Source organism: Rana temporaria, chromosome 2 (genome assembly GCF_905171775.1).
Source record: "Rana temporaria chromosome 2, aRanTem1.1, whole genome shotgun sequence".
Classification (NCBI taxonomy): Eukaryota; Metazoa; Chordata; class Amphibia; order Anura; family Ranidae; genus Rana; species Rana temporaria.
This window is the reverse complement of record NC_053490.1, coordinates 99,651,289-99,678,047: the sequence shown is the minus strand read 5'-3', so window position 1 is coordinate 99,678,047 and position 26,759 is coordinate 99,651,289. Positions and strand designations below refer to the sequence as shown.

The 26,759-nt window shown below is 41.5% G+C and overlaps 2 protein-coding genes across 6 annotated transcripts in view; one reads left to right on the top strand and one right to left on the bottom strand.

The window, feature by feature from the left end:
* LOC120928225 (hydroperoxide isomerase ALOXE3-like) overlaps window positions 1–26,759 on the bottom strand; it is a 347,315-nt gene that overhangs the window by 130,740 nt on the left and 189,816 nt on the right. The window lies entirely within an intron of this gene.
* LOC120929270 (hydroperoxide isomerase ALOXE3-like) overlaps window positions 1–26,759 on the top strand; it is a 127,591-nt gene that overhangs the window by 39,991 nt on the left and 60,841 nt on the right. For 4 of the 5 annotated variants that reach the window (XM_040340589.1, XM_040340591.1, XM_040340593.1 and 1 more), the window contains 4 exons: window positions 5,223–5,351; window positions 7,376–7,479; window positions 17,730–17,902; window positions 18,850–18,993. In XM_040340589.1, coding sequence (XP_040196523.1) covers window positions 5,223–5,351; window positions 7,376–7,479; window positions 17,730–17,902; window positions 18,850–18,993 — 550 coding nt within the window. The remainder of the gene's footprint in view (window positions 1–5,222; window positions 5,352–7,375; window positions 7,480–17,729; window positions 17,903–18,849; window positions 18,994–26,759) is intronic. The other variant, XM_040340592.1, reaches the window with a different exon arrangement.

Sequence of the window (26,759 nt, the reverse complement as noted above, 5' to 3'; positions counted from 1 at the left end):
ATATAAGTAAATATCATTGCGCAATAGTAATTTCACGTCTTATAGATTGGGTGAAAAATAACACAGAAAAAAGATGGGTACATCTAGAAATTACGATGAGTAAATCAACATTAGGAAAAATAATTTGGGTTCCGGCACAGTATAGGGGAAATAATGCAGAAATTCACTACATCACGAGATATTCTTTAAAACTTTGGGATCAAACGCACAAAAAAAAAAAATGGGATTATAATTCTCCTTTAATTCCTTTAACGGACACAAGATATTTCCCACCGGGGGAAAAAAATAGCTTTGGAAAATGGTTATTACAAGAAAATATAAAATTAAAAGATGTCATGAAGTATAATAGGCTATTAACAATGCAGGAACTAAAAAATAAAAAGGAAATAATACATATTAACGAATGGCGGTACACACAACTTAAACATTTTTTCAATAGTCTTCCCCAACCGATCAGAGCAGAGACAAACCTTCTCCCCCTGGAAAAATTATGCAAAGGAAAAATTGAGAAGGGAATCATTTCCAAGATATATCAGATATTAAATAATACAAGAACACAGAATACTTTACCATTCATCGAGAGATGGGAAGAGGAACTGGGTTCTCGGCTGAATGAGCTCGAGATTAACCAAATAATAACTAGGGTCCATGAAACCTCAATAAACAACGACACCAGAGAACTAAACTACAAGTGCTTGGTTAGATGGTACCTGACGCCTGATAAATTATATAAGTTCTCAGCCTCTGCTTCACAGAAATGTTGGAGGGATTGTGGTGAAGTGGGCACCATGGCCCATGTTTGGTGGACATGCCCCAAAATAAAAACATACTGGAGTGAGATCAGAAAAAAAATCAAAGAAATCACAAATAATGTAGTCCCGAATGATCCTTGGGTTTGCATTTGCATGGAGCCCGAACTCCAACAAAACAATACCTGAAGACGCTGACCCCGGAGCTTTTAAATGCGGCAAAACATCAAATAGCGCGGAACTGGCGGAAAAAAGAGAGCCCTTCATTGAGAGGGTGGTGTAGCAAGGTAGAAGAAATCTATCATTTAGAATCTTTAAGATTTAGGGACGAAGAGAAATGGGAAGAGTCCATGGAAAGGTGGGATAAATGGAAAAGGTTCAAATATACAATGAGTTTTATAGATACCATGGGTATTCAATATTCATTTTTGATGAATTGAAGAGAGGCTGGATCTTGAGTAGCATATGGCTAGGAAAGGCTTGCATGGGGGGCGACTGATGGGGGAGAGGTCGAGCGGGCAGGAGTGTGCCCGAGCGGTCTCTCTCTAGTAGTCCGGCGAGAGCTAGGGCGCAATGGATAGGATGAAGAGAGGGGAGGGATTGCGCAATAATGGCATCTAAAAGGTACTGAAATTGGAGAAAAGGAAAAAGAAAGTGTATTTTTTCCACTCAGATTTGGAGTGTCTCGTTGCCTTTACGAAAATGAATATGAAAAATGAAAAAAAAAATCTTAAATAAATAGATTTAAATAAAAAAAAAAAAAAAGAAGGAAAAAATTATAAACCTAATTAAAACGATAGTGAACCACTTATGATGCGATACCATAGAGGAGATGATATAGGCAAGTGAAGTATGAGCCAGGAGCGTGGTCCTCTCCTCGCCCAATAGATCCTTATTTTTATCTTTGGTGGAGTCTGAAGTGGAAAAAAAAAAAAAAAATTATGGGAGTGCTGATTGCCACTTTAAACAAAGGCTGAATGGTACTTTAAAAACTTCAACACATCTTGCTGAAAGCTCTGTAGATGCATTGTCAAAGCTTTTTGTTCACACTGCTCTTATACAAAATGAGGCCCTCAAGATATCTGTCAGTCTGTGGCCTAAATCTCCCAGTATGCACTAAACATTGGAATGGTCAGTAGAAAAAAATCATTTTACTTCAAATAGACCACTGTTACTTCTAACAAAAAAAATTGGGAAAACAAGTAGAAGAAGAAGGCAAAACAGAAAGTCCGGCAACAGCTCGTCTCCCCGCCACCATCCAGAGCCTATTCAGATGGAACTTCAAGGTAGTGAAGCCGAGAATCCCAAGTCTTATCAAATCTAGTCATGGCTATAGCTATCTTTGCTGCCAAGAACATACAGAAGATTCATGATTGCTTATGTTCGGGAATATCATCCACTGATTAATTTAAAAGAGCTCTGCGCGTTCTTAGGGATTAGGTTTAACATAGTCACATAAAATTATAAGGCATGTACCCACGTCTAGAATCTCCTAACCTTAAAGCAGGTCCACCATGTGTGCAGCATTGAACCTTTTTGACTGCAGCCTCAAAAGCATTGTGAAGAGACCTCAGGATACATCTTATACAGTCTGGTTGGGACTTGATACCATTAGGAGACCACCTTATAATTAGTCTTAATCAGCTGAATGTTCAAAATGCCCTTATGAATTCTAGAAGTACAGGCATTCCAGTCTTCCTCGAAGATCTCTGTCTCCAGGTCTCCTTCCCAAGCCAGCCTATACACAAGTTTAGAGGCCTTAAATAACTTACATTATATAAGGATGTGATTCCACCCCTCTGCGAACATCTACTTTCAAAGACAGTGGGGCAGATCCACAAAGAGAGTACGCCGGCGTATCTACTGATACGCCGGCGTACTTTCAAATTTCCCGCGTCGTATCTTTGTTTTGAATCCTCAAAACAAGATACAACGCCATCTGGGTTAGATCCGACAGGCCTACGTCTTCGTACGCCTTCGGATCTTAGATGCAATTCTTCGGCGTCCGCTGGGTGGCGTTCCTGTCGTTTTCCGCGTCGAGTATGCAAATTAGCTATTTCTGACGATCCACAAATGTACGAGCGGCCGTCGCATTCTTTTACGTCGTCTCTAGTCGGCTTTTTTCGGCGTATAGTTAAAGCTGCTATCTGGTGGTGTACGCAATGGTAAGTATGGCCGTCGTTCCCGAGTATAATTAAAAAAAAATTATTTTGTTTGCGTAAGTCGTCCGTGAATCGGGCTGGACGTAATTTACGTCCACGTCAAAACAATGACGTCCTTGCGACGTCATTTAGCGCAATGCACGGCGGGAAATTTAGGGATGGCGCATGCGCAGTTCGTTCGGCGCGGGGACGCGCTTCATTTAAATGAAACACGCCCCCTACTCGCCGCATTTGAATTGCACGCCATTACGCCGCGAGAGATAGACTACGCCGCCGTAACTTACGGCGCAAATTCTTTCTGGATTCGAACCAAACACAAGTAAGTTACGGCGGCGTAGCGTATCTCAGATACGCTGCACCGGGGCAGATCTTTGTGGATCTGCCCCAGTCTGCGTAGTAATACCATCTGCTCGCTTTTTCAGGACATTAAGGAAGTGTGTGATTGACATTAACAGAATGATTCAGACTGTGGCATTTTTAAAGATTTCGAAAAATAAGAGGTCTCTCAGATACCTTTTCGTTCATAAAAAGTGTCCAATGCGATACAACTCCTTATTTATCCACCATTGAAACTAAAAGGAGTGTAGTGCAGGAGGGAACTTATGATTATTGAATAATGAAGCCACCAGAGTATGGCGTGACCAGACCGGATACAAGACACAGGAAGTGTAAGAGGTGTAAGGTGTAAGGAATGGGAAAGAAAGAGGCACAAAATGGCCTTATGACTTTTAGAAGGCAGCCACATCAAAAGATCAATAGGAAGATAACCACAAGCTTGTGTGTCTAAACCTATCCAGGCAGGTCTATACGAGTCAGAATAAAGCTGATACAGTTGCATTTCTTGAGCTGCTGGATAATATTTTTGGAAATCAGGGACTCCTAGACCTCCTGGATCTTTCGGGTATAAAGCGTACATAGATGAAAATGCAATTTTATGAGCACTTGGCTTAGAAATATTATGAATCAAGTTATCATATATATTTTGTTTCACAGCCCTTGGTTTTGCTTTTTAATCTCATGGCTTTTCTGACTTTATAACCAGGGGTTCTTATATCATTTGTGTACATGTGCTACTGTGCTTGAAGTGACTCTAATGTTACAAGCTATATGATATCGGTTCTTCCCCAAAAGATTAGAATGGTTTTTCCTCTCCGAAATGTAATGCAGTGCACCTTAATGACAAGGTCTGCATATTCAAGGTGCCCCTCTCCCTAAAAGCTGGATGAAAGTGCAAATAAAACCAGAGGGGAAGGTAAATATACTGTATTTGCTTTTCGCCATCTTCCTCCTTCAATCCCTAGGCTAGGGTGACATCATCCTCCTACTGGCAAGAATGTTTAATAGCCTAGTTCTTTCAAGAAGACTACTGTGCACTGTAGTTTTGCATCATCTTGTGAGATCTGGGCTACTTGGCATTTCCAGGGATCTTGGCAGCCTGAGAATTACATCACTCCCTTCATTATTCATAAGTCAGAGAAAGGTGAGATGTTTTTAACCCCACAGGTTCTCTTTTGAATGCTTGTGCAGTGTTTAAGGAGGGGGGGGGGGGTCACATTGAAGTTTGTAACTAAAGCTTGATTTGTGATAATCAAACAAGAGAGAGGTGATTAAAAAAAAGCGGTGGCGGCACTACCAGCATAAAAAAATAACGTTATTGCTTAAGCAATGACTAAACACAGGTGTTTGCTGAATTCCACAGGAGATGTGTGTGCACATTGTGTCCTCAATTTTAATGAATTTACAATAAAGTTATATTTTTTTATGCTGGTAGTGCCGCCACCTCGTTTTTGGTTTGTGCACATTTGGTTATGGACCAAGGCTGGCACCCGTCACTTGCTACAGCAGGGAGGAATCTCATATTTTACCTGGAGCGGTGCAACCTTCATATCATATTTTGTCAAGAAAGAGGTGATGCTCTCCATCATAAAAGCCCAGTATAAAAATGCATGGTACTTTCCGATATAAAGGCTGTTCCACCAATTTTTATTGCAACTTAAGCCCATATAATAAAACTGTCCTTCAAACCTACAATCCTCATTCTACAATTAAATTCTTCATAGAGTGAGACGCATTATAGGGCAGAGGAGTAGCTGGAACAGCCTTTTTACCAAAAAGTGTTAATACATTTTATACCAGGCTTTTATGATGGAGAGCGGTTTCGCTTTCTTTGTTGGATTACCATGATTACAGAACAGGTAATGAACCACTTAAAGACAGCACCTATTGGCAGGTGGAATGGGGGAAATAGTGCTGGGAGTGGAACAGTACAGCCTGTTATCAGTACTTGTAATAACTTTATACATTCTTGTAGGTGGAAAGTTTATGCAGAAGGTGTCGCTCGCTGCATTGATATAGAAGATGATGGCGTGTTCAAGCTTCCCCCTAATGACCAGTACTCCTTGCTAAAAGAAATCAGTTTTGGCTACAACCTTCTTTCCATGTATGTATCTCAATTCTGCTGTGAGAACAGGCAGGGATCCAGGAAATGTTGCTGTGCAGTTGTGCTCCTTCAATAGGTTGGGGCAGAGTTGTTTACTCTTCCAGAATGCCTAAAAAGAAGGTAAACCAAGGTATTAGGATATTTTTAATGCCATTCTCCAGCTTGTGGCAACTTTAGTTAATCAGAAGTTGGTAGCATCTTGTGGACAACTGGTATTAGGTTTGCCTTTTATAGAAAAACGTTTTTTTTGTCACCGTAATTCTCAGGAAACCTGAGCAAGGAATTCTGGCAAAAGATTTAGCTCAAAATGCTATACTTGTAATAAACAGATTGAAAATATGTGTAGCAAGACCTACCATAAAAATCAACATGGTGCACAAGTCTGAATTGTCAGCTCCTGAAACTAAAATAGCAACCTCCAAAAAAAAATTCCAGAAGGAAAAAAACACTGCGCTAAATAGAAAGATGGGTGACAAACCCCAATAATTGGTAAGTGAATAATAACTAGCTGCCAGTACCAAAAAATGTGTGATACAAAAAAATCCTAAAACATGTGTACAATATAGTACAGCTCTCAAGAAACAAGTGAAAAAGATGTAAAATAAATTGATCCTACATAAACAATATTGAATTGTGAAATGAGAAATACTTCTCACACTAATACATGAAATAATGTAACAAAAAATAAGTGAATATAGAAAAGTCCCACTGTGTAGAATATAACGTCCATAAATTATGAAAAATAAATGGAGAGTAGGTGAAAAAATAATTGAAATAATTGAAAAAATAAGTGAAAAATAAATCCTTGCAGGATAGGTGACTCCTTGAAGGGAAAATCCGATTGGACACCAATAGAGGATAGAGAGAAAATTCATCCACCAGGAAGACACCCAAATGTGGTAATGTAATTGGTAATTTAATTGGCTGCTGCCAATCCCAGACGACGTCCGTGGTGGCGAAACGCGTAGGCGTGGCTTGCAGACTTGACGTCATCACGCTCTTGACGAAGGAGTTCGGAGCTTATCCCACAGTAGAGACAGGAGAAGCTGCCGCGTCCCCATTAGATGTTCTTCTTAATCGCAATTAGATACCATCGAACCTGTAAGTGCATACAGAACCTGTAAGTGCATAGGTTGAATTTGCCTATTATACTCAACCTTACGGTATTATGCTATGGTCCTCTTCCTTTTTATTTCCTGATCATCCGAGACCATAGGCGCCACCTCACACATCTTACAGAGGGTCGAGAGGGAGACCTAAAATCCCCAGGTGCGCTGAGATCACTGTAATGGTGATCACACTGACAGGGTAAGGAGACCACATTTGGGTGTCTTCCTGGTGGATGAATTTTCTCTCTATCCTCTATTGGTGTCCAATCGGATTTTCCCTTCAAGGAGTCACCTATCCTGCAAGGATTTATTCTTCACTTATTTTTTCAATTATTTCAATTATTTTTTCACCTACTCTCCATTTATTTTTCATAATTTTTGGAAGTTATACTCTACACAGTGGGACTTTTCTATATTCACTTATTTTTTGTTACATTATTTCATGTATTAGTGTGAGAAGTGTTTCTCATTTCACAATTCAATATTGTTTATGTAGGATCAATTTATTTGAGATCTTTTTCACTTGTTTCTTGAGCGCTGTACTATATTTTACACATAAAACAGCAACCTATTTCTTCAATAACTTTGGGTATTTGTTAGAGAGCAAATCACAGGCAGTTGCCAATAATTTGGGTGTGCAGTAGATCATAAACGTCACCTATTATGTGGTTACTTCAGCTGATAAGATCTACCATTTATTAGTTTAATCAGTTTTGTTTATTGAACGTTCAGGCTAGCAAAGAAGCTAGAAGCCAATTTAGTTTAACTGTACTCTAGGATCTGGTTGTTCTAACCTACCAGATATGAGCTTTTGTAGAGTAATAGATCACTGTATGGATTTGACCACAACTGACTTGTTCAGCAGCTCTAGATGAGGCCTTAAAAATTAACTTCTACCTGTTCTTCTACTATTAGGGGCTTTGGAACCATGCTGAAGGGATTTCTGTTTAACAAGGATTTATGGCATAACCTAGAAGACATCAAACTGCTGTCCACCCTGCGGCAATCACAGAAATCAGGTTTGTGGGATCTCTCTATTATTATAGACCTTGTTAATTCATAGGTGTATTTATCAGAGTGTTCTCAATACACAAATATGTCTTTGCATGTTAAGTCTTGGAATTCTGACAGCATGACACAGTCATTCCTTTATAACAGGCTGCTTCATAGAGCTGCTAAAAAGCAAGCTGTCAGAATTTCAATGTGGTGGTGCACAGGCGACATTTTGTAACTTTGGAACCATAATGGATGATTGAGTAAATTGATTCATGGAGAGCTACAGTGTGTGTTTTAATAGATGGTTGTAGCAAATTTAAATGCCTCAAGTGTTGTAACTCTTAAATACCAGTACCCTAAACCTACCATGATAACCTCTATTGTTCATGCTGTTTCCTGATACAGGTGATCCTCACTTAATGACCAGGTTCCGTTCCAGCGACCAGGTTATTAAACGAATTGGTCGTTAAATAAGGAGTAATCAATATTTTCCTTTTCAATAGATTTTCATTATTTGAAAAGTTTGAAAAAATATTAGATGGGATACAAATATTATCACAATATCAAAAGGTTCACATATCCCGAAGAGGGAGTAAATTGTAACAAAATTAATCAGTTAAGTAAGTAGAGGAGAAAGGAAGGGAGATATAAAGGAGAGGTATTGAGGTTATTATATCTTTCTATTTTTGCTGGGACTAAATACCACCTGGATAATACCTTAAAATTTGCGTCCACTAGGGAAGTATTAGGTATTCCCTTGTGCACCATGGTCGACCACTGTTCCCAGATCTCTTCCTCTATAGTCTCACCTAGGTCTAATTTCCATGCTATTTGGTAAGAAGGTTTGGTTTGTTTATCATTGAAGATGGTATAGAGCTCTGAGATCCCTGTGATTCATGTCTGGATAAGCATTTATTTTCAAATAAGGTTCTAGTGGTTATGTATATTGGATCTTTATCTAAGGATTTTATGAAGTGAGTAATTTGATTTAGACAAAATAATTCCATCTGCGGCATCTGTAATGTTTTCTGGAAGTAAGATAGAGGTCTAATCCCTTTATGATCAATGAAGTGTGCTATCCTGTAAAGACCTTTGTTAACCCACCATGAAAATTGTTGAGGATTTTGTCCAGGAGGAAAATGTGGATTATATTAAGTATAGGGGCCACAGGGGAATGTGGAGATTTTAGTGGGTATAATTTACACACTGTGTCCCATAGATGAAGGGAATGGGACAAGGTGAGACTTAGAATGGCTCAACGTTCTTTCGTTGGAAGCCACATTAGGAGGTCATTAGGAGGTCTATTGGTAGTGAAGGACTGGCTTGTGCTTCCAGCAGTACCCAATCAGGTTGGTATTTTGTAGAAAAAATTTGGTATAATTGTACCATTTTGAGCAGCTCTATAGTACTTGGGGAACTCCTAGTCCACTAAAGAGTGGAGTGAGCCACCCTGCATCCACTACTACCCCAAATGAATTTGTAAACTAGCGATTTAAGTTTTTTAATGAAAGTGAATGGTATTGGAATTGGTAATGTGAGGAAGTAGTATAAAAAACTAAGGAGTATTGTCATTTTAATAGCTGATATTCTACCCATCCAGGAAAGACCATGCGTTTGCCAGTTCTTCAAGTCCTGTTCTATGGAATTATAAAGGGGAGCATAATAAATTTGAAATAATGTGGAAATGTCTCGGGTGAGTTTAATTCCAAGATAAGGGAGTGCTTGTGTACACCACTTGAATTGAAAAGATTGTTGTATCGTATCTTGTAATGATGTAGGAAGGTTTATGTTCAACGCTTCAGATTTAGATTGATTAACGTGTACTCCAGAGATAGTTTAAAACTTCGATATAGTTGCAAATAAATTTGGTAGGGTCGTAATAGAATTAGTTATAAATAATAATAAATCATCGGCAAAGAGAGCACATTTATGTGTCTTACCACCACTAGAGATACCATGAATGTTGGGATTAGTATGGATGGCCTCCGCTAGCGGTTCTATAACCAGAGTAAAAAGTATAGGTGAAAGAGGGCATCCTTGTCGAGTACCTCTCTTTATCTGTAAAAGATTTGATTTGCGTCCATATATAAGAATGGTTGCTGAAGGATTGGAGTATAAAGTAATAATAAGAAATAAAAATTTAGGTCCGCAATTCCATCTTTTTAGTATGTGGAAGAGAAAAGGCCAGGAAATGGAGTCAAATGCCTTATGAAGGTCTAATGATAAAAGCATTCCTTGTCTATCACCCACTCTATCCCAATTAGAATGTAAGATAGAGATCAAGTCAACGGCACATCGAATTTGGTCAGCGGCTTGTTGTCATTTAACAAATCCCACTTGGTCTATATTAATATATTGTGCCAAAAATGTATTAAAGCGGTTTGTATATATTTTTGTAAGTAATTTTAAGTCGCTATTAAAACGTGATATTGGACGATAGTTCGCTACGTCACTATGATCTTTATTAGGTTTAGGTATCATGCTTATGTGGGCTATTGGAGTTTTTGGTAAGTGATATTCCATTGTGAAGTGCATTAAAGAATTTCTGAAGATGGGGTACTATAAGTAGAGCAAATGTATTATAATAAGAGGCTGAGAAGCCATCAGGTGCCGGAGTCTTGGAAGCAAAAAAACAAAAGAACAAAAGCTGGACAGCCGCACTCCAAAATTTTCTTTAAAAGAGATGTCTTTATTTTCAACTGTGCATACAGTCACTGCAAGCCCACAAAAATCAGTATGGCCAACGTTTCGCACTGGCGTCAGTGCTTAGTCATGGAGCCATGACTAAGCACTGACGCCAGTGCGAAACGTTGGCCATACAGATTTTTGTGGGCTTGCAGTGACTGTATGCACAGTTGAAAATAAAGACATCTCTTTTAAAGAAAATTTTGGAGTGCGGCTGTCCAGCTTTTGTTCTTTTGTTTTTTTGCTATTACCGCATTGCCAGCACCCTGGTGGTTCAACAACCCCTGATCATCACGAGGCTCACCTGGAGCGGTGAGAATTCTGTCTGGGAGTCTTGGAAGCATTGGTTTGGTTTATAGCAGACAGTATTTCATTTATAGTAATGTCCTCCTCTAAGATCTCACAATGAGAATCTGAAAAAGATAGGAGAGTCACATCTGTAAAAAAAAATCGTCCAGGGCTTTGGGAAGTGGGTCTCCTTGTGCAGAGTATAAGGAGGAATAGTAGGATTGGAATATTTTCATAATAATTTGAGGATTCTGTGTCGAGTTTCCATTTGATTGTCTAAGTTTAGGGAGTACAGTTCGATGAATCTGAGGTGTAAGTTTGCGAGCTAATAATGTTCAGGGTTTATCCTTTAATGAGTAAAAGGAGGTTTGGGTCCATCTAAGGCTTTTTTCTGCTTTAGTGGTTAAACAGAGGTTCAATTCCAATCAGGTAGAATCTATTTTGTTTCTAAGGTCTAGGTTGGGGTGCCGTTTGTGTCGGGTAAGTAGATTATTTCATTCCTGTTCTTTTTCAACAATTAATGAGTTAGATTGTTTTTAATTCGGGATGCTATTTGTATGAGATAGCCCCTAATTGTTGTTTTGTGGGCTTGCCAATTAATTACAGGGGAAGTGTCTTATGAAATATTTATGGAGAAATATTCCTTGATGTGTTGCTCTATTTCAAAACAGACAGAAGGATCGCTTAAAAGAGAATAATTTAGCCTCCAGGGAGCGGGACCTCTGGAGTCTTGCAGGGAGACACATGTGGTCCAGGGTAAAGATTGATCTGACCAAGTTACTTCCCCTATCTTACTGGATTTAAATAAAGGTATATTTGTGAGGTTTGTGAAGAAGTGATCTATTCTTGAATAGACATGTGAGAAAAATGTACAATCTTTCCTGGATGGGTTAAATTCTCTCCAAATATCAATTAAGTTATGGTAATGTAACATTTTTGGCTAATTTAGATCCAATTTTGGGGAAATGTCGTGGAGTGGATGTAGGTTTCCTGGTTTTGTCAAAGATGGAGTCTAATGCCGCGTACACACGACCGGTTAAACTGAGGAGAATGGTCTGATGGACCACTTTCATCGGTCAAAACCGATCATGTGTGGGCGCCATCGGTTATTTAACCATCGGTTAAAAAAAAGCAAACTTGCTTTAAATTCCTAACCGATGAGAAAAATATGATCGTTAATAGGCACAACCATCGGTTAAAAATCCACGCATGCTCAGAATCAAGTCGACGCATGCTTGGAAGCATTGAACTTCATTTTTTTCAGCACGTCGTTGTGTTTTACGTCACTGCGTTCTGACACGATCGGTTATTTAACCAATGGTGTGTAGGCGCGACGGACCATCAGTCAGCTTCATCGGTTAACTGATGAAAATGGTCCATCGGTCCGTTCTCATCAGATGGACTGGTCGTGTGTATGCGGCATAAGGCTACGTTAGAGTCTCCTCCAAAGAGAATGACTCCCCCTAAGTCAGGGTATACTGTATATAGTAATTTACGAAAGAAAGGTAGTTGGCCTGTGTTGGGTGCATAGTAAGAAATCAAGGTAACTAGTGAGCCTTCTAGGTGTCCTATTAATGCCAGGTATCTGCCTTCTGGGTCAATTATTTTTTTCTCCAGTGAGAAAGATACCTTTTTGGAGAAACATATTGCTACTCCTCTAGTTTTGTATGGGTCACGTGCTAGGTAAAAGTGAGGGTAATAATGGTGTAGAAATGTAAGATTATAATTAGGAGGGAAATGTGTCTCTTGAAGGAAAAGTATATTAGCGTGTAGGGATTTATAGTGTTGAAAGGCCATTCTGCCTTTGATAGCAGAATTAAATCCCTGGACATTGTGTGTAACAAATTTAAATAGGAATTTCGTAGTACGGGTGACCGTGGTGCACTTAGGAAACAATTAACACCCTTACCAATACCCCAGAGGATGTTTGTAGTATTCTCCAATTGGTTTGTATATCCAGTAGTTAATATCAAGAACTGAAGGACTCTGTAGAAAGTGAAGAATTGAGAGAGGAAAGAAAAGAATGTAAGAATGATAGAAATGATGAAAAAAAGAGAGATAGAGAGAAGAGGAATAAGAGAAGAGAAGAGAGGAGAGGAGAAGAGAAAAGAAGGTGAGTTAAGGAAGAGAGAAAGATGGGTTAGTATATACAAACAGAACAAATACAATCCTGTAAGAATACAACAAATATAAAAGAAAACAATTTCAAAACAATTTCGGAAAAAATAAATTTTTCAGAATATCAAACAAATAAGACAAATACTGTTAGTAACAGAGTAACAAATGGGACCTCTTGTTTGAAAAAGTAGTAGCTCTAGGTTGGAGTCAGAGCTATACTTGATTTTAAGTCTCCAAAATAATGAAGGAGAACAAAATCAAATAGGGCAAATGACAACCACCACTGGCCAATATTGTACCCTTAAAAACATAGGGCCAGATCCTCAAACAAATTACGCCGGTGTATATATGGATACGCCGCGTAATTTCAAAGTTCCTGCGTCGTATCTCTGTTTTGTATCCACAAAACAAGATATGACGGAATCTGGGCTCGATCCAATAGGTGTACCTCTTAGTACGCCGTCGGATCGTAGGTGCATATTTACGCTAGCCGCTAGGTGGAATTTCCGTAGATTTCCACGCCGAGTATGCAAATTAGCAAGATACGGCGATCCACGAACGTACGTCCAGCCGGCGCATTTTTTTACGTCGTTTGTGTTCGGCTTTTTCCGGCATATAGTTACCCCTGCTATATGAGGCGTATCCTATGTTAAGTATGGCTGTCGTTCCCGCATCGAATTTTGAAAATGTTACGTCGTTTGCGTAAGTCGTTCGCAAATAGGGATTTGCGTAGAATGACGTCACCGTCGTAAGCATTGGCTTGTTCCGGTTTAATTTCGAGCATGCGCACTGGGATACCCCCACGGATGGAGCATGCGCCGTTAAAAAAAACCGTCATTTACGTCGGGTCACGACGTATTAACATAAAACACGCCCCTATCACATAGATTTGAATTGCGCGCCCTTACGCCGGGAGAATTACGCTACGCCGCCGTAACTTTAGAGGCAAATGCTTTGTGAATACAGCATTTGCCTCTCAAAGTTGCGGCGGCGTAGCGTTACTAGGATACGCTACGCCTGCATAAAAATACCATCCGCTACGTGGATCTGGCCCATAAACTTTAACTTCAATAAGGAACAGAATTTTCCTAGTGGTAGTATATAGAATGGTGGTTCTGGCCCCCTGACTCTGCGTGATTAACACATCTGGTTTGCAACATCAGAGTGTTACTATAGTTATATATAGCACATGAACTCGGGCTGAGGCCCACATATGTCCGTTTGTTTGTTATATTTAAACTATTTGGTTTAGCGCAATTATTTCTCTTTTTTTCACATGTTCCGTTTATACACATTTTAATTGCTAAATAAAAGAAGGTGCAGTAAAAAAGGCCTGCTGCTGCACTTCCGGCGCCAGGTAGCGAATTGACCCTTCAACCAAAGTGATAGTGAGGTGGTGACACACTATCTATAGGTGTAGAGACAATTCCAATAAGTGAGTGGTGTTGTTCTAAAAAGCAGCTATTTAAAATAAATGGTGACCCATCTATAAAGTAAATACTAAAAAGTTATCAAATAAACGTGAACGGTTGTTCAAAGTGATAAAAACAGCGCTGTAAACAGATGAACTCTGTTCAGATGGATATCCTGAATGAGTGATGGTGAGGGAGGTGATTGATCAATGGTATATAAGCACCTAATACCAAACAAAAATTAATTTGTGAATGCACCATAAAATGTGGATAAGTCGCCCAAAAAGGAGGGTATAGGCTTACCACTGCAAATCTATGAATGATTTGCTTACAAACCATCAAATGATCCAGGTACTGCACGGGTTAAACCAACTCAGGCGGGGGTACATGGAAAGCAAAGAAACACAAGGATCATAGTGTAATGTGACTGAACAGTGTCCCCTGCATGGTATGGAAAAAACCCTTTAGTTAATGCCCGTACAGTGTTATAAATAATGAATGCACATAATGAAATGGTTTCACCGGTATACTCCTGCCCCCAGGGGCCGCGCGAGTGCTGCAGATGAGCTGGTCTCGTTCTCCCGCTGTGGTTGGCAGATGGTGGAGCGCGGTGGAACGCACTGTAGACTTCCGTGTACAGACAGACGCTACACGGAAGTCTACAGTGCGTTCCACCGCGCTCCACCATCTGCCAACCACAGCGGGAGAACGAGACCAGCTCATCTGCAGCACTCGTGCGGCCCCTGGGGGCAGGAGTATACCGGTGAAACCATTTCATTATGTGCATTCATTATTTATAACACTGTACGGGCATTAACTAAAGGGTTTTTCCATACCATGCAGGGGACACTGTTCAGTCACATTACACTATGATCCTTGTGTTTCTTTGCTTTCCATGTACCCCCGCCTGAGTTGGTTTAACCCGTGCAGTACCTGGATCATTTGATGGTTTGTAAGCAAATCATTCATAGATTTGCAGTGGTAAGCCTATACCCTCCTTTTTGGGCGACTTATCCACATTTTATGGTGCATTCACAAATTAATTTTTGTTTGGTATTAGGTGCTTATATACCATTGATCGATCACCTCCCTCACCATCACTCATTCAGGATATCCATCTGAACAGAGTTCATCTGTTTACAGCGCTGTTTTTATCACTTTGAACAACCGTTCACGTTTATTTGATAACTTTTTAGTTTAACATTTTAATTGCTGCTTATTAATCCGATCCTTGAATTTTGTCTTAGCGCAGTTGTTCCCATTTCCTTTTTTAGTATATAGAATGAATATGATTAATTTCCAAAGGAGAGAGATCTAAGTATAAGAATAAACTTAGGAAATAATATAAGTTGTTCCAATTGTGATCCCACCCTAGGATCAATTGGAAAAATGAATTTTAAATATAGTTTGCAAGGTCCCAAAAGGGATTCCTGACGGTCGTCATCATCATGGAGGTCGAGCTTTGTATTTGTTCTTGTTTCTCACGGCCCGTCACACTTGGGATGAGGTGTCTTCTTGTGATTCGGTGTTTGTAGTTTCATATTGTGGAATGTGGAGAATATTTTTGGGATCAGTAGTAATCAATCCCAGATTTCTGAGGCCTGGTACACACGATAGGATTGATCCGCGGATGCGGTCCGCCGGACCGTATCCGCGGATAAATCCTCTGGCGGATTTGGATCCGTTGGCATGTACTCACCATCGGATCCAAATCTGCGTGGAATTCAACCGCGGTGACGTGTCGCGCCGTCATATAAGGAAATCCACGCATGCGTCGAATCATTACGACGCATGCGAGGGACGGTTCGGACGGATCGATCCGGTGAGTCTGTACAGACCACCGAATCGATCCGCTGCAGCCGATTCCAGCGGATAGATTTGTTAGCATGCTAACAAATTTTTATCTGCTGGAAATCGGAAATATCCGCGGATAAATATCCGCTGGAACGTACACACCAGGGGATCTATCCGCTGAAACCGATCCGCTGAGATTTTTCAGCGGATGGATCCTCTCGTGTGTACGGGGCCTGAGTAGTGTTTCACCTTCAGACTAAGTTGAGAAAGTTTTTTATTATGGAAGGTAAAGTTCAATCGAAGCGGGAAGGCCCAAGGGTACTTGATGTTATTAGCAATCAGTGGTTGTAGTAAGGGTTTCATTGCTCTGCGTTTTTTTATAGTAGCAGGCGAAATGTCAGCAAAGATCTGTATAGAATGATCTCTCAGGTGTAGGTCTGCAATCACTCTTGCTCTAGCCATCATTCATTCTTTTACTTCATAGTAATGAGGTTTTACTATAATATCCCTTGATAGACCATCCGATCGGGGTGCAGTCAGGGCTCTGTGGGCTCAGTCTAGTTCCATTTTGTGGATAGGCAGGTCTAGAATAAGGTGTAAAATCAGTTCTTTGATAATGGTCTCAGAATCTTTAAAAGTTTCAGGAATTCCTCGAACTCTAAAGTTGTAGCGACGAGAACGGTTTTCCAAATCGTCTATCATATTTAAAGCATCATCCAATATCTTATAAATAGACCCTATACAATCAGTATTTAGGTTGGTCTTGGTGATAGTGTCTTCCAGTGAGTTTTCCAGGGTTCCTATGCGTGTCCCCAGTTCATGAAATTCACCTTTAATGTCAGAAATGATGCGTTTACTAACTTTTTCTAAGCCCTGGTCAAGCAATGCAGAAAATCTGGCTAAAAGAATGGGGTCTCCAGAGTCATCAGCTGGTGGTGGTGCAGTTAGTATGCCTGAGGTACAAGAAGAGCTATTACGTGGGCTCTCTTGACTAAACAATATATCCCCTAAAGCCTTGTCTACATCAGATTGTGAAGAGAAAATGTCTCTTTCTGGTGATGGTGAAGTTGATTTAGTGGACACTTCTCACCTGTATTGTTGTATGATGATACACACTGTGGCTGTGAGGGAGGCTGTTGCAGAAATTTCTGCTGCGTTGTCACCGCCATTTTGATTTTACAGTCACTCACCTTTCTGTATCACAGTGGCTGTAAAGGGGGCTATTTAAAGCTTCAAAAATGGGTTCCCGGGACAGCAAGTGTTGGAGGAACACTCGTTATGGTGAACGGGAATGACGGAAGCCTTGTGGTATGTAAATAAGCAGGCCGGCCGGTGAGGAATGTATTCAAAGTGACAGGCGCAGGCTGTCTCCAGTGTATATGCCAGCGGCTCCTGTGGGGATGTGTATGGCTTCTTCTGGGCCGTGGAACAAATCTCTGGGGTGACTGGGGTCGAAGGAGGTGTGTTTGATCATCGGGCGGGATCGCTAGCTGTCTGGGTGTATGAAGAACAGGCCGGTGGGGAGCGGAGCTGAGCTTCACGCGTCCGCCATCTCAGCCTTACGCACGCGCCCTTAGTAATCAGTATTTTAAGCATTCTTAACAACTGTACTGTATTGTGAAAAAAAACACAAAATTCCAGCTCAATAGCATTGTTTTAATTTGAGTAAGTACAGAACACAAACAAAAATTCTGTACTGTATCGTACAATAAAATGATGTATAGTGCATCGTTCGGGTGAGGAGAGCTGGTCATAAGTCTGATTGGTCGTTAAACAGGTAAGTAGTTAAACAAGGAGTATCTGTATATGTAAAATGGCATTGATTTCAAAGACACTATATTGTTGCTCAAGTTCTGCTTTTCATTTTTGACTTTATGGTCTCCAGGCATTAATATTTTCATGTTCCCACTCTGCCAATGGTTTTTCCTAAAATAAAACTTCTAAGAAGCATATTAATCTTTACCTTTTATGTTTAGGATTAGTGAGTGAGATATGGAAGGAGGATTATTTCTTTGGTAGCCAATATCTGAATGGAGTTAACCCCTCACTAATCAAGAAATGCTTCAAGATCCCAGAGAACTTTTCAGTTGTTGATGAAATGGTGGCTTCATCTCTGGGGCCTTCCACAAATTTAGAAACAGAACTTCAGGTGGGTTCTGGATACAAAAACATGAGAAAATGGATTCAAACTACCTGCATTTGAGTCTGTGCACATGTATTTTTAAAGTGTAACTAAAGGCAAAACGTTTTCTTTAGTTTTGGACAGAGTAGAGATTAATTAAAGGGGTTGTAAACACTTTTTTTTATTTTATTTTTTGAATAACAAACATGTTATACTTACTGTACCTCCACTGTGCTCGTTTTGCACAAAGTGGCCCCGATCCATGTCCTCTGGGGTCCCTCTGCGGCTGTCTCTGATCCTCCCCGCAAGAACTACATACATAGCTGCTCGATGTATAACTCGGCCCCGCCCCTCGGCTCGCTGCGTCACTGGATGTGATTGACAGCAGCGCCAGCCAATGGCTGCGCTGCTTTCAATCCATCCGCTCTAGCCAATCAGCAGCCAGGCTGAGCGGCGAAGAGGATGTCGGGGGCCGAGCGCAGTACTTTCGAGGGGTCAGGTAAGTATAACGGGGGGGCTGTATAATCTGAAGTTTTTTCACCTTAATGCATAGAATGCATTAAGGTGAAAAAACTATTTCCTTTGCAACTCCTTTAAAACACCTGTCAGTTTTTATATTTGTTCTGTTTACCCTTAGCATTGAAAGCAAAAGTGAAAAAGAAATCCCAAATTTTGGGTTGTCCCCAGAAAGTAACAGAGAGGAAGTCTCAATGGGGACACCAGTTCTGGTGGTCTAGGGGTCCCCAAGGAATTCCCTTAATTTGCAGAGATTTCCTCTCAATTCCTGTTTTGGCAATGATACAGGAAGTGAAGGTAAATCTCCCCAATGGGGCACAGATGGCAAAAAATAAAAAAACAGGAGTTACAAACTTCCCTTACTCGATCCAAAATAGAAAAAAATGTTTTGCCTATAGTTCTACTGTAATATATTTTGTGCTAAGAGTTTGCTAATTGCAATAGATATTGTATTGCAGAATGGACACATTTTCCTGGCAGACTATAAAATTCTTGAAAACATTCCTACAAACACCATCAATGGAAAGCAACAATACATTGCGGCTCCTATGTGTCTACTGTGGAAAAACCCTCAGGATCAGCTTGTCCCAATTGCTATTCAGGTGATATTCTCTTCTGTACCTACACAATTGCCTATCAATTAAATCTGATTTATTTTGAGAAAGGTTTTGTGAAGTTTACAGAGATAAGCTGTCCACAGAACAGCAAGGTAGAGAGAGGAAACAAAGCACAGCTCAATACAGAGAAATTTCCCCCCCCAATGAGTTTGAAGTGGCACAATAGCTAGTTACTGTAATAAGGAGAATTACAATAACTGGACAATTAAAGGCCAGACAATCTCACTTCAACTAGTAGTAGGGCACAAAAAATCTGCCCATCAGGACCATATGGATTTGAATTTGCGCACTGCATTTTATGTTTCCCAAATTAGATACATCCATTTAGTTCAGATATCCAGTCCTCCACAGAAAGGTTTGACACCCTCTTCAATGCTACCATCTTACAAGCAGCAAATACATCAGAGACAAGTACCGTAGGCATCCATAGGGGAAAAGTCATAATAAACCAGAGTACAGGCGAGTACAGGTGAGTGAGTCCATGATTAAATTGACACCCAGGAGACATTTACTAGTTTTAATTACACTGTCCCAATAACCTCTCAGTTTGGGGCAGCACCAGAGAAGGTGTATGAGGTTGCCCTGCTGTTGACCACATTTGCTACCGCAGGAATCAAATTGTAGGCCTATACCAGTGATGGCAATCCTTGGCACTCCAGATGTTTTGGAACTACATTTCCCATGATGCTCAACTACACTACAGAATGCATGAGCATCATGGGAAATGTAGTTCCAAAACATCTGGGGTGCCAAGGTTCACCATCACTGGCCTATACTATTGAGAAATACAGAAGTGTCAAACTTTGTGGAAAATTAAGAGCTGTGTTTATTTGAGTGAGAGGATAAAATACACCAGACTGAAGGATTCTGTTTATCCTGTCATCTTTCCATTCATCTTTATTTTGTTTTTCCATAAATACATACTTTCCACTTCCCTCCCACCTCCCCCCTAGCATATTGCACACCCCCTCCCCCACCCCTCCCTATCTCCTTGTTAAAATTAATATAGTACAGTCACAAACTTTCAATGTGTTTTCAGGTAGTTCGGGTACCAGTCCTGAAGTCTCAATCCATGCTTTTCATATCTTATCAAATTAAATGTTGCCTCCCCTTCCTATATAAGCACATGTTTCCCTTATTATTGTATTAGTGACCATTCTCAGCCAAGCTAATACAGAGGGTGGCCTGGACTTCCAAGTAATCCCTTACCTAGCTTGATATACGAATCTCAGAACTACGATTCGTGTAGAGGCTGATCCCACATTTTGCTACATATATCCCAGTATACACAATATTGGATCCATCCATAGATCTTATTCAAATAGTGAATTTATTATACTCAACACCCCTTCCCAATATCTGCATAGTTTGGGGCACCTCCAGAGCATACGGATCAAGTCCCCAGTTGTAGTTCTACAGCTGGAGCAGGATGCATCTGGTCCTGGACGTCTCCCAAACTGAGATAATCTTCTTGGCGTGTAATATGCTCTATGAATAATATAAAGATGTGTGAGTTTCTGGGCTGCTGAGAGGAATAACAAGTCTATTAAGGTTACTATACCATCCCATTGGGCATCTGTTAACTCACCCACAGCTTTCTCCCATTTTACCCTGATTATTTCCTTATGCCCTGCTCCTTGATCTTGGACACTGGCCCCACCCAGTGTCTAGCTGTAGGGAGTCACCACATTTAGTGACCTATAAATCATCTATTCCCCTTCTTGTCTTTGCCCTAGTATAGGTTCCTGTTTTTGTGTGTATGTTAATGTGTTTCTGGTTGCTGACTTTGCTTGTTCCTGACTCCGCTTCTTGGAATACTCCTTGTATTTACACTGATCTTGTTGCTGAACCTGCCTGTTCCTGATGCTGCCTTCTGGTTGACCCCTGTGTACTTCTGCCTTGGTCCACTGACTTGGATCATTTAGGATTGTCCTTTCTCCCACCTGGTTCCTGTCTTTGGCCTCTAACCGTTAATTATTTGCTGGTAGTTCCTTGTTAGGCTGTTTCTACCATATTTTGTGGTCCCCTAATACTGGCTGCAGGATCTTAACCGTCCCTCCACCTGATACTGGGATAACAAGACTACCGGTCAGGAAACCGGAGTGACGGTTGGAATCTCCTGGCAGAGCTGACATTATTGTGACTCATCCAGCAAAGCCATAGCTGCCTGAATCTGGGCCATAGCTGCCTGAACCACTAAGACCTGTCCTGCATCCTTCCAAGTAGTAAGCAGAGTTACCCAGTGTGCTGTGAACAACATATATCGTCCCTGAACATGCTTGCTGGACCACGTGTCAGCAGTAACGTGGAGTTTGCGACTGACTGCCTTGCCCAATGATGCCTCAACATTGCCTTCCACGTGATGGTTCAGAGCTGGAATGGCCTTTCTTATGTGAAAAGAAATAGTGACTGGGAACCTGCCACTGTGGTACAACACATTCTTCAAATTCACAGAATGGGGCAGAATCCACCAGACGGAAAGACAGAAGTTGTAGAGCCAGCAGCTTTGACAAGCTTGCATTTAGATGCTGGGCATGTGGGTTGCGGTGACTATTTTTTTTTCCCGCAGCAGCAGATGGGGCAGAGAAATTTACCGGCTATAGTCTACAGCTGGTGGTATGCTACTGGCAGATGTGCTGCAAGGACCTGGGACACCCTGCGCTATACCATCATCCCTTTCAGTGGAGGTTGCTGAGAGGTCATTAGGTATTGTGGGGGCAGACTTAGGTGGGTAAAGAGGAGGAACAGAACTGCAACCCTTTTGTGTGTCTTTCAGGTGCTCTTGCCATGGGCTGAATGGTTGGAGGTTAAATGCCTTGTCAAGCATGTGGTACCCAAATGGCTGGTGTGTTTGCCACTCTTGATGTGCTTGAGACAAAGGCCAAATTTAAGCGTATCTGGTTTCCAGAATACGCTTAAAGATACGACGGCGCAGATTCGGACTTACGACGGCGTATCTACTGATACGCTAACGTAAGTCTTTGAGAATCTGGCCCAAAGTTTGCAAATTGCAACAGTGCGATTGGCTGCACATGTGCTAAAAAAGGCCCAGACAGCTGAGCTGTGGGAAGTGGGCTGGGAGATAACAGCTCCACAATGTGATGGAATAGGGTGGCTGCTCTATACTCTTCCATGATGGCTGCCTCATTGGGGTTGTGCCTCACTCTCACTTTCCTCCTCTGATCTATCCGGTACCCAAGTCACGTCAGTGACCTCATCATCTCCTCCATCCTCATCACTGGAGACAACTTGGCAATACGCTACGGCTGGGGGAACATGACTGCCAATTTGGTGTTTTTTTTCTGCCTGTAAATGCTCCTCTTCAAATACTCCTGTTAATCCTAATCTTCATATACTCCTGTAAATGCTTATGTATGTGTGAATGGCAACATATGCTAACATAGAGGTGCTTTTACAGATATAAAAAAAAAAAACGCTGAACGCCTGTTTAAGCAGAATTTTTTAAGCTCCATGTGCATGCAAATCACCAAACACATTCTAGGAATACAAGGTATTTGGGTGGGGAATGAAGCCTGTGCTGTGAAATGGGCTATCTGCATGTCTGACTTGAATATCTCTGTGCTTACTTTAACCTGAAAAGTCACAGTAAAGTGACTCGGATCTGTTCACTGTTAAGGACCGAAGACAGGTAAATCGAAATATCACAAGGTTGGCAATGGCAGGCTTCTGTTTAATGAAAGCAGGGTATATATCGACCTAATTAGGCAGTGACATGTGGGTAGGGGAAGCGGCCAGAAAACACTCAGAGTCCAATTGCAAAAAAACAGGAATACTTTGTAACTTAAGTTCAGCAAAACACAACAGGCCTGGTGGAATGGCAACCCGACTGGGAACACTCACAGGATGTAACAGTGATGTGTTAGTAGTCGGAAGTCTAATGGGTGCCAACAGCTTCTTGAGAAGTGGCACGCCTCTTGAATTCCTCCTTCACCTGCATTACTGCTGCAAGCATGCTCCACATGCAGAGGTGAACATAGACTGCACCTGCCTAAACTACCCCCTCTTTGACAGATGCTGTCCTCTGCATCGTAACACAGTAAAGAACAACATGAAACTGCAATAAACATGGTTAAGGCAATGGCAAAAACATTTCAAACAACATAATCAGAATGCTTTGTAAGAAGCTGTCTGTGGTTAGATCGCATGGGGCAGTGGACTTCCGTGTACTCTGTATAGTTACTTTTTACAGTCATCTTCTGTTGGTGGCTCCAGAGCCTTGGGTAGATGAGGGTTGTCATGGCCAACCACACCCTCTTTACCCAGCCACAAGGCTGACTCCTTGGAAGAGTCTAGATGGTTAATTTGGCCTGCGCAGGCTTCTGGACTGCCTACAGACAAAGTAGTAGGGTTTCCTTCTTCCGAGTCCGCAGGATCTGGAGGCTCTAGCACGAGAGGAGGCAGATACCATTTGTTGGGAATTTCTTGTACTGGTGGGACATCCATAAGGTCCTGTACCTCTCTATTTCCAGCAGACTTAGCAGAACAATTGCCACTTAGCACACATGGTCTCAACAGGTTGTGGTGAAATCATCTTTTGATGGGGTTGGGAGTCTCCAAGATCACGTTGTATACTGGAGTTGAATGAAGGAGCTGTTTCCAACTTTACTGCCTTTTTCACTTTTGGTGCTCTTCATCATCACCCTGTTTAAGTGTTGGATATGGTCCTTAAAGGTTTTGGAGAAAATCATCTTGAAAGACTAACAGTCTCAAAGTTAAAATCTCCCAGGCATCCACATCAAGTGCTGGAACGAACTGAGGGCATGAGATTAAATTTGAACAGTCCCGTAGATGTGATAAAGGTGTTTTTTTCATGTTCTTGGTCCCCCACTGGGATTTGCCAGTAGTCGTTTACTGGGTCAAGGGTGGAGAAGTACTTGGCTTTGCCCAGTGCCATGAGTACTCCTCCACCCGGGATTGCGGGTAGGCATCCCAGTGGTACAGGCATTCGCTTCTAGAACAGTGGAAGATGATTGTGGAGACTAATTGTAGAGACTAGGGCCTGGATTCACAACGGAGTTACGACGGCGTATCTCCGGATACGCCGTCGTAACTCTGAGTTGCGGGGTCGTATCTATGCGACCGATTCATAGAATCAGTTACGCATAGATTTCCCTAAGATCCGACCGGCGTAAGTGTCTTACATCGTCGTATCTTGGGCTGCATATTTACGCTGGCCGCTAGGTGGCGCTTCCGTATATTTCCGCGAGGAATATGCAAATTAGGTAGTTACGCCGATTCAGAAACGTACATCCACCCAGCGCAATTTTTTACGTCGTTTACGTTAGGCTTTTTCTGGCGTAAAGTTACCCCTGCTATATGAGGCGTACCCTATGTTAAGTATGGACGTCGTTCCCGCGTCGAATTTTGAAAATTTTACGTCGTTTGCGTAAGTCGTTCGCGAATAGGGCTGGACGTATTTTACGTTCACGTCGAAAGCAATGACGATTTCCCGCGGAATTTCGAGCATGCGCACTGGGATTTTTTCACGAACGGCGCATGCGCCATTCATAAAATACGTCAAATACGTGGGGTCACAGTGAATTTAAATAAAACACGCCCACATCATCCACATTAGAATTACGCGGGCTTACGCCGGACCACATACGTTACGCCGCCCCAACATAGGGCGCAAGTTCTTTCTGAATACGGAACTTGCGCCCTAAATTACGGCGGCGTAACGTATCTGAGATATGTTACGCCGCGCGGAGAGATACACCAATGTATCTGAATCCGGCCCTTGGTGTATCTGGAGGAGTGTCTCATAGATGCAGAGTGATGAGATTTAGATTCATTAAGTTGTGTAATTCTCACCAATGCCTCTCTAACTAGACTAAGCTTATCAAATGCCATTAATTCTACCTGTAAGGCCTTGTACTCACGGCAGGACATGTCCGATGAAAACGGTCTGTAGACCGTTTCCATCGGACATGTCTGGCCGGGGACTGCCCGGGGACTTGTGTTCGATGGCTATACACACCATCGAACAGAAGTCCGCGCGTAAACAATACGCGGGGCGTGTCCGCGGTGTCGCCGCGACAATGACGCGGCGACGTGGGCGGCCTGCCTTTAAAATGCTTCCACGCATGCGTCGAAGTCATTCGACGCATGCGAGGGATGGCGGGCGGCAGGACATGTACGGTAGGTCTGTACAGACGACCGTATATGTCCGGGCGGACAGGTTTCCAGCGGACTGTTTTAAAGCAAGTCCAGGAAACAGTTGTCCGCTGGAAACCTGTCCGATCCGCCCGAAAATGGTCCGCTCGGGCCAACACACGGCCAAACATGTCTGCTGAAACTGGTCTGCGGACCAGTTTCAGCAGACATGTTTGGTCGTGAGTACGGGGCCTGACTCTTCAGTATTTAATAGGTTAGTATATAACAGTTTTAGACCATATCTGATTGACATTAGCTAGTTTTTTTTTAGTTTTTTTCCCTTATCAACTCTAAAATTCTGGTGAACCCTCCAAGCTGGTTTAGCCAAGCATTTATCTTGACTGCTGACTTCCTGATCAGGTAAAAATGATCTTGCTGTTTTTCAGCCTCCACAGAAAATGTAGTGTCTTGTTGTGACATTATGTTGACAGTGAAAGAGTTAAAGTGATATTAAAGGTTCGTTTTTTTTGTTTGTTTTTTAAATAACAAACATGTCATACCTACCTCCACTGTGCTGTTCGTTTTGCAGTATTGTGGCCCCGATCCTGCTGCAGTATTTTCGTTACAATTCTTTTCTGTTCTATGCCATTTTGAATTGATTATTTTAGAATTTTGGTCAATGGTTTTATTTCTATTCTATATTTCTATTCTATTCTATTTTTTTTATTCTGATCTTTTCTAATATAGTCTATGCTAATATGTTATATTCTATTCTTTCCCTATGTATTCTAATTCAAATTTATTCTATTTGAAATTCGGATTTTAGAAGATGGATATATTCTATGTTATTCTATTTGTTTCTATTATATTCTAGTCTATTCTGTTCTTTTATTTTCTATTCTATTGTGTTGTGTTTTACTCTATTATATTCTATTATTTTATCTTTTGTTATATTCTTTTCTATTCTATTTTTCTTTTTCATACATCATGGGACACAGAGTCAGGCTAATATTCATTACCTGTTGGGTTTTACTCCATCTCCAGGTGAATGGACACTGGTAGACTAGGGTCTTTAGACAGGAAGTAATCACCTATATAATTCCTCCCATACAGGAAGTACTTCATTTATTTTACCAGTGTCTGCAAGGTGGATGGCACGGTTTGTTTGAGCTCTCTGAGCTCCAGGTCTTTAGTCCCACAAACGGTTCCGAAATGGATCAAGGGATTGACCGATCGGATGCATTTGACACAGGCTTTATAGGCTTAGATAAATGGTACCTGAGCCTTGCAAAGAAGGCTCAAGATCCTGCAAGGTTTTGCCTGTAATGCGGGCCTCTGGGCGATGGACCCTGCAAAGTGGAATCCTGGACACTACAGGACGGTACGCCATTTTGCCTTGGTTCTCCATGGCTCACGTTTGTTTGCAAGAGTGCTGCCGTGCTCAGCGGTTTGTTTGTTCAGTGGCCATAGCGCACGTGCATTCACAGAAACATCGCTGAACTTTGCAGTTTGACGCCCATGGCGCACGCGGCTTCGCCGCACAGGCACAGTGGCCTTTATCTAGGTGCATGAAGATTTGCGTTGTTCCCGAATACAGCCACGTCCGTTCGCTGGGACCACACACTTGCATGCGCATG